General features: G+C 42.2%; 1 protein-coding gene across 2 annotated transcripts in view; it reads right to left on the bottom strand.

Annotated features, from left to right (window-relative positions):
* Nucleotides 1-7016: 7016 nt before the first annotated feature.
* Nucleotides 7017-8957, bottom strand: part of LOC104095447 (DExH-box ATP-dependent RNA helicase DExH7, chloroplastic) — a 41651-nt gene continuing 39710 nt past the window's right edge. For both annotated transcript variants that reach the window (XM_009601590.4, XM_009601591.4), the window contains exons 33-34: nt 8678-8800; nt 7017-7524 (exon numbers count right to left, since the gene is read on the bottom strand). In XM_009601590.4, the coding sequence (XP_009599885.1) occupies nt 7447-7524; nt 8678-8800 (201 nt within the window). In that variant the 3' untranslated portion in view covers nt 7017-7446. The remainder of the gene's footprint in view (nt 7525-8677; nt 8801-8957) is intronic.

Below are 8957 nucleotides of genomic sequence, written 5' to 3'. Positions count from 1 at the left end.
TTTGTCACTTTACCACCGATAAATTGCTTACCATTGTCGCATGTTATTTCTGCTGGTATCCCAAATCGACACACGATGTGATCCCATATGAAATCTATAACCTATTTCTCTCTCACATTCTCGAACGCCTGTGCTTCAACCCGTTTAGAGAAATAATCACTCATAAATAAAATGAATTTAGCTTTACCTGGGGCCGATGGTAGAGGGCCGACGATATCCATTCCCCATTTCATGAATGGACATGGGAAAATGACTGAATGAAGCTGCTCTCCGAGTTGATGGATCATTGGTGCAAACCTTTGACATTTATCACATTTTCAAATAAACTCCTTAGTGTCCTTTTCCATGTTATCCCAGTAGTATCCTACTCTGATGCTTTTGCAAATTAGTGGTTCGGCGCCGGAGTGGTTTCCACAAGTGCCCCCATGGACCTCTCGTAAAACATAATCGGTGTCTCCCGGCCCCAAGCATACTGTCAGTGGTCCATCGAACGTCCTTCTGTATAATGTTCCATCTTCAACCAACGTGAATCGAGTAGCCTTGGTTCGTAGAACCCTCGATTCTTTAGGGTTCGATGGGAGTTTTCCGTTCTTTAAGTATTCGATATACTTATTCCTCCAATCTCAGTTTAAGCTCATGGAATTCATCTCGGCATGTCCCTCCTTGATTATAGATCTTGAGAGCTGAACGACAGTCCCCGAGTCGATCTTATCTTCCTCGACCGATGATCCCAGATTTGCGAGTGCGTCGGCCTCACTTTCTGCTCTCGAGGCACATGTTGTAGGGTCCATTCTTTGAAACGGTGCAGAGCTACCTGTAATTTGTCCAAATACCTTTGCATCCTATCTTCTCGAACCTCGAAAGTTTTGTTTACTTGGTTCACCACTAGTAAAGAGTCACATTTGGCTTCAATGACTTCTGCTACCAAGCTTTTAGCTAGCTCGAGACATGCAATCATAACCTCGTATTCGACCTCATTGTTAGTCAATCTAGTGGTTTTGATGGATTGCCTAATAATGCCACATGTGGGAGGTTTCAATACGATGCCAAGACCGGACCCCTTCACATTTGAAGCACCATCTGTGTAGAGGGTCCAAACCCACGACGACGTACCCGATTTTAACGAGAGTTCTTTTTCAACTTCGGGTATGAGGGTTGGCGTGAAATCGGCCACGAAGTCCGCTAAAATTTGGGACTTGATGTCCGTATGGGGTTGATATTCGATATCGTACCCACTTAGTTCGACGGCCCATTTGGCCAATCGGCCCGATAGTTCAGGTTTGTGCATTACGAAGTGGGTAAGTGGTTAAAACGCATATGGGGTGACTTTGAAAGGATGGTCTTAACTTTATAGAGGTGCTTATTAGTGCGAGTGCCAATTTCTCTAAGTGTGGGTATATAGTCTCTGCCTCTCCTAAGGTCCGACTTACATAATAAACAGAAAATTGTGTACCTTGCTCTTCTCGAACTAGGACGCCACTTACCGCGATTTCCGACACCGCCAAGTATAAGTAAAGCTTCTCATCTGTCTTTGGAGTGTGAAGCAGTAGTGGGCTCGATAGGTACCGCTTCAATTGTTCTAGTGCCTATTGGCATTCTAGGGTCCAAGCGAAATCGTTCTTCTTCTTGAGTAGAGAGAAAAACTTGTGGCTTCGATCTGACGACCTTGAAATGAATCGGCCTAAGGCATCTATCCGTCCGGTCAGCCTTTGCACTGCTTTCACATTGTCCACGACGGTGATGTCTTCGATGGCCTTGATTTTGTCGGGGTTGATCTCGATCCCCCGATTCGATACCATGAAGCCAAGGAACATGCCCGACCCAACCCCGAAAGCACATTTCTTGGGGTTGAGTTTCATGTTGTATTTCCTTAAAATTTTGAATGTTTCCTGCAAATGAGTCAAATGGTCCTCTGCGCATAGGGATTTAACTAGCATGTCATCAATGTAAACTTCCATCGACTTACTTATCTGTCCTTCGAACATTTTATTCACTAGGCGTTGGTAAGTAGCACCTGTATTTTTTAGCCCGAATGACATTACATTATAACAGTAGGTTCCATACTTAGTGATAAATGAAGTTTTTTCTTGGTCCTCCGGATTCATTCGAATTTGATTGTACCCAGAATAGGCGTCGAGAAAAGTAACGATTTTGTGGCCGGCTGTGGCATCGATCATGCGATCGATGCTAGGCAGTGGAAAAGAATCTTTGGGGCATGCTTTGTTTAAATATTTATAATCTACACATATTCTAAGTTTGTTCCCCCTTTTAGGGATTATAACTACATTGGCTAACTATTCGGGATATTTCACTTCCCGAATTGACCCCATTTTGAGAAGTTTAGTTACCTCATCCTTTACAAATGCGTGCTTTACCTCGGACCGAAGTCTTCTTTTTTGCTTCACCGGTTTGAACCTAGGGTCCAAGCTCAGCTGGTGCGTTGTTATCGACGGTGGGATCCATGTCATGTCTAAATGGGACCAAGCATAACAATCTATGTTATCAATAAGGAATTGAATAAGTTTTTTCCTTAGTTCGGGGGTCAATCCCGTTCCCGGGTATACCTTCCTTTCGGGCAGATTTTCGATTAATATAACCTGCTCCAGTTCTTCGATCGTCGATTTGGTGGCGTCAGAGTTGTCAGGGACGATAAAAGTTCGAGGGGTCAAAAAATCTTCCTCGTCATCTTTTATTTCTTGCTTCACCGATTCGGCCGAGACCGGTGGCTGTGATTGCTATTTGGCCTCTCGTCTATCTTTTATGCTCGACCTTTTCGAGGCCGATAACATTGGTATCGACATTACCTCATCGACCGCAAATATTTCCTTCGCAGCATGTTGCTTCCCGTATACTATTTTTATGCCGTCCGACGTAGGGAATTTTATTACTTGGTGGAGAGTCAAAGACACTTCCCTCATATTGTGGATCCAAGGCCTTCCGAGTAGGGCGTTGTACCTCATGTCGCCTTCGATTATGTGGAACTTGGTATTTTGGATGGTTCCGTCCACATTCACGGGTAGAATAATTTCCCCTTTAGTCGTTTCACTGGCCATATTGAAGTCGTTTAAGACCCGAGCTGCGGGCACAACTTGATTCTGCAAACCGAGTTGCTCCACCACCCAAGATCGGATGATATTCGGAGAGCTACCTGGATTCACTAAAACACGCTTAACTTGAACTTTATTTAATAGGATAGAAATTACCAGAGCGTCGTTGTGAGGCTGAGAAATGCCTTCCGCTTCTTCAATTTCGAATGATAAAGTGCCCTCGGGTACATAACCTCGAGTTTGTTTTTCCCATGTGGCCAATACTTTGCCGCGTTTGAGTACGGGTCCCTGTGGAGTGTCGACCCCGCCGATAATCATATGAATGATATGTTGAGGTTCCTCTTGTTTATCTTTTCTTTTGGCGTCCCTTTCTCTGAAGTGATATTTGGCTCGGTTACTGAGGAATTCTCGAAGGTGGCCCTCATTGAATAGATGGGCTACCTCCTCTCTTAATTGTCTGCAATCCTCGGTCATGTGGCCATGCGTACCATGATACTTGCACATCGAATTCGGGTTCCTTTGGGAAAGGCCAGTTTGCATGGGTCTGGGCCACCTAGTATTTTTGATTCTTCCGATCGCCGATACAATGCCCGATACATCGATGCTGAAATTGTACTCTGATACCCGAGGTGCCTCTACAGGATCGGCATATATGTCAAAGCCACTCTTGCTCATAAGCCCTCGAGAATTTTATCCTCGATTACTCCTTCGATTGTTCCGGGCGATATTGCGTGTCGAACCATTGTTCGTTCGATCTGCAACGTATGGTTGATATCGATCTCTGTTTAACCTCTGTTCTCTGTCGATGTCCCTCTGGTTTTTAATAGCCGATTTGTTCTGATACATGGATCCGGAAGGAGCTCCTAATTGGTCGTCTTCGACCCTAATTTTTGACTGGTATCGATTGTGTACATCTGCCCAAGTTATTGCCGGATACTTGATCAAATTTTGCTTCAGCCGGCGTGGTGCTATTGAACTTTGCTTGTTCAACCCTTGGGTGAAAGCTTGGATGGCCCAGTCGTCTGTGACCGGTGGCAATTCCATACGTTCCATTTGAAATCGGGACACGAACTCCCTCAGCATTTCATTATCCCTTTGTTTTACTTTGAAAAGGTCTGATTTCCTTGTTGCAACCTTTTTATGGCACCAGCGTGTGCCTTTACAAACGAATCCGCTAATATGGCAAATGAATCGATGGAATTTGGTGGTAGGTTATGATACCAAATCATCGCCCCCTTCGAGAGGGTCTCTCTGAATATTTTCAACAACACGGACTCGATTTCATCATCTTCCATATCGTTACCCTTGATGGCATGCGTATAAGAGGTGATGTGTTCGTTAGGATCGGTCGTACCATTATATTTGGGGATTTCAGGCATACGGAATTTTTTGGGGATTGGTTTTGGGGCTGCACTCGAAGGAAAAGACTTTTGTACGAATTTCTTGGAATCCAACCCTTTTATCGTGGGCGGAGCTCCTGGAATTTGATCGACCCTGGAATTATATGTGTTCTACTTTCTTATCATTGGCCTCGATTCGCTTTGTGAGCTCCTCAAGTATTTTAGTAATTTCGGGGGTAGTCCCTGATTCTGGTTCGTTTGACCTCTCTACGGCTGGCTCCGTTCGGTGGGTAATTTCTCGAGGTGGACTGGGCTCCGGTCTGCTTGGTAGTTGGCTTTGGCTATGCAACTGAGCTATCGCTACCTGATGGGATTGCAACATTTCAAAAATCATACGCAAGCTGACTTCGTTTTCTTCCAACGCTATGGGAGTCTCGAGCTGCAGATCGAGTACCGCCATGAATGTTATTTTCTGGCTTGGAACGTTGGTTTGCCTCAAAGGCCATATGTGAGTTGACATCTAGCGGTACTTCGGCTCCAGCTTCAATGACATCGATAAGCGGCCTTCCGGCCCTGGGCATCAAGTTATTGGTTTCGTCTTGAAGGTCGGCTTCGTTGTCGGTGGGTAAAGCCATTAATCGAGGGTTTGCCATTACTAGTTCGAGTCAGAGACACTCTCAAAAGATGAGCGTAAACTGGTGTGTGTTGCAGATTTGTATCAAACAAACACTGTTATCCTTAGCCCCACGGTGGGCGCCAAACTGTTTACCCAAAAAATTGGATAGAGTTAAATTTGTATATGGTTCTAAGGATACGTGATATAACTTGGTACAAATTGTAGAGTGAAATAGATATATATATATATATATATATATATATATATATATATATATATATATATATATATATATATTCTTGAGAAATGGAATGAAATATAAAGGAGAGAAAAAAGAAATGTTGATGAACAAGGCAAAGTAAATGAGCCCAAAAGTGTTAATCTCTCTAAAGTTGTCTTTGTTACAATGTGTCCCCTTATGCTTACAAGGATTCCCCTATTTATAGTAGAGGGATCCTACTTTATCTATAATAAAAAAATATATAGTGGAGAATCCATGATAAATTATCTTTTCCTCGATTTCTGCCAAGATTCTCTCCCCTAGTGCGGTTGCAACGGCTCTTGTCTGTGAGCTCGATACTGGCTCGACCTCGGTATTGGATCGAGCCCTCGGCCTTAGTTCGAGCTCGATTCTGACTTGGAGTCTCGAAATTCGGGGTGAGTGTTGGTCGATCTATGCATCTTCGATAATCTTCGCTTTGCCTCGTAGTTCAATTTGGATATGAGCTCGATAATGATACCGAGCTTGTCATTGATCGGTCTTAGAGCTCGAAGCTTGACGCCCTTACTTCGGACCTCGACCTGTCATCACGCAGATACTCTTTGATCGAAGTATTATCATCTCGACCAGTCTGTACGACTAACTTAATCGGTTTTGACTGTACACATTTACATATACCAAATTTCTTCAAACTTTTAAATGGATCATTTTAGATAATGTTTTTAATATCCACCCAACTAGTGCAACCTTAGATAATTTGGGTGAATCAAACTTGCAAGGGCTAAATTTGATACTCATAGGAGATCGAAATGACAAGGTGGGTTGCTCTGATGGTAAGCACCCTCCACTTCCAACTAAGAGGTTGTGAGTTCGAGTCACCCCAAGAGCAAGGTGGGGAGTTCTTGGAGGGAAGGATGCCGAGTTTCTATTGGAAACAGCCTCTCTATCCCAGGGTAGGGGTAAGATCTGCGTACACACTACCCTTAGTGGGATTATACTGGGTTGTTGTTGTTGTATAGGAGATCGAAATGAATGTTTTCGACACATCAACAATCTGATTTTCGCCCCCTCGATTGTCTAATAACAACTGTTTTTCATTTCAGTGGCAAGTGGTGAAATACGTAGCTCTTATACCTATTTCCTATTTCTCTTTTGGTCGTTTTTTTCAGGCACCAATAATCTGGGCAACCACCTATCCAGATTCTTCAAGCTATAATCGACACGTTGGAAGGAATCTTAGAGCTCAGAATATTAATTCATAGGCCACGCCGGACATATATTTTGATGACTCAAATAAGCAATTAGTCCACAACTACTAAAAATCTACAAATATACTGCGTCGAAATTAATTTGAGACTGTTATAAGCTGCAAAATCCCTGATGCTAGTGTAAAAGGCTATGGACTATTAAACATAAGAACCATTTTAATAACATGATTAAGAATGGTAACTCTAGTCAACCAATCCAGACTTGTCCCCTCAAAATAGTAAACAATTGTCAACGGCTCACTTGTGTTTGCGTGATAAATTTTGATAAGCTGGTGAAGAAAAGACGAAAATTAGAAAAATAAAAGTAGAGGATGGTGGGGGAGAAAGTAGAAGGGTAGTACTGACCCAATTTAATGAGACAAGCATTTCAACGTGGTCCATACATGATAGTAGGCTAGTTAAGAGGCTGTTACTGGAACGAAAGATTGTGACAGGGAAATTGATTTTCTCTCCTTCAATTAGTAGTAGATTAAAGGCACCGTTGGTACTGCAAAGAAAGAGACATAACGCTTTCTCAACAAAAGCTGGGCACCAATTCAGATATCAATTACCATAGGAAAACAATAATGCAGCAGCAATTGCCTTAAACGCTGCATTTTGGTGATACAGTTTACATGGTCCTTCATTAGCTTTTTGGAAAAACATACATATTTGATCTCTGTGATTTCTGTCAAATGCTATATTAATTATGAAAGCATAGCAGGGTGGGTAGCAGGACCCATCATGCATGATGATTCATAATTCATTAACCAAAGAACAAATTATGTCCCACTCCTTTTATCCACCTGACCCAGGAGAGATCAGCAACCAGAAAGTCCACCACCTGATCCAGGACCAGAGTCCAGATAGTCCATCAATCAGCAAGTTTCCTTTTCTAATAGTAGAAAAGGTTGAGCTCCTAGGTGTTCTGCTAGGTGAGGGGCATATATTGATCACCCGATCCAAGGCTAAGCGGTTATTTTCTTTGTTTATCTTCTTCCAATAGCAACTGGACTATAGATCTGAGAACTTCATTATCAGTCACCAGGGAAACCTGAGATATGAAGTGTCAGAAGAATTCATCAAATCCAAAACAAGGTTTAAAGGGTTGAAAGTTTGAAAAAAACAAAATATGAACACAAACCCTAAAAGCACATTATAGCAGCTATATAGCAATGTCTACCTAAAGAAAAGAAATTTCTTGGCACAAAAGAAAATGATATGCAAACAAATGCCAATAATCTAAAACAATGAAAAGACTCCCTGTGCCTCGACAAGTTGTTTACAATCTTGATCCAATGATTATCCATAGTGGTGAGAAAGATCTTGCCTCTAATACAAGGGGAAGCCCTTCGAGGTCAAGGAGGAAGGTTGTGCAGAACTTTCTCTTTGTTGGAAGGGAAAAGAAGCATGTGCTTGAAATTTTACCTTCAAGAGGGAATAGCCAACGAAAGTGGAGTCCTAGCAAATCTCAGTGATAGAGCACATTATAGAGAGGACATTGGATAGGAACATCTAACGCTTTCTTTTTACTTTACGAATAGCCAAAACACATGGAGTGTCCTAGCAAACGTCAATGATTGAGAACATTCTGGAGAGAAATATGGATAGAGGACATACTAACAATATTTGTAGGGATGGCCCAAAAGGAGCAGATCAAGTGCCAAAAGGCAAGCACACCATTCCCTCAACAGGGTAGTGATTTGGAATTTATTTTTTTTACATATTTTGCGGGGGAGGGGGGAGGAAGACCATCAAGAAATCTCTCTTTGAGGTTCCATGTCTGCTGGCAGTGAGATAAAAATTTGAAAAGTATTCCATGTCTCATTATATGTTGCTCAGACTCTTCAAAAATGCCACCGGGTGCATTCGGATCCTCCAAAAGTAGTACATGCTTGGAGGATCCAACAAAGGTGCAGCAACTTTTTTAGAAAGTACGGACACCATAGGTCTCATTAAGTTATGGTGGAAAGATGCAACGTACATCAACTATATCTCTTTGGATTAGTTAAAATGATCTGAGTTGGTGCATCGAAAAATCAGAACTAATGCAATAAAGTATCTGTTTATAAAGGCAATGCCCACAAGTATGTATCAGGTTGTGTTCCTGACTTATTCATCAATAATTAGGTGAATTCTACCAGAAAGTAACAGTAAATGCTAGTACTGAAACAGAACTATCAGTTTGCACGAGATAAAAAATCTACCTGAGGATTACGAATAAGCTCCTTGAGAATATCATGAAGAGTTAGCCGGAGTTCCTTAAATAGAACAGCTGTTTGTGCTGGTGCTGCAACTTCTAACCATCCATCTATGGTAACTCTTCCAGTCTGGAACAGATCAATTACACACAATTAGTGAGGAAAAAAGATGAAATCAGGAGGGGGCAGATAGAGTTCCTTAAGCCAGGGTTCATAAAGAGAACCATATAATTTCTTTCTCCATCCACAATTCCCTATCCTTGAGTGATGAGATATGTAGACATGT

This window comes from Nicotiana tomentosiformis, chromosome 1 (assembly GCF_000390325.3).
Source record: "Nicotiana tomentosiformis chromosome 1, ASM39032v3, whole genome shotgun sequence".
In the NCBI taxonomy this organism is placed as follows: domain Eukaryota; kingdom Viridiplantae; phylum Streptophyta; class Magnoliopsida; order Solanales; family Solanaceae; genus Nicotiana; species Nicotiana tomentosiformis.
The sequence above is the reverse complement of the archived record's forward strand: the minus strand, read 5'-3'. Positions and strand labels throughout refer to the sequence as shown.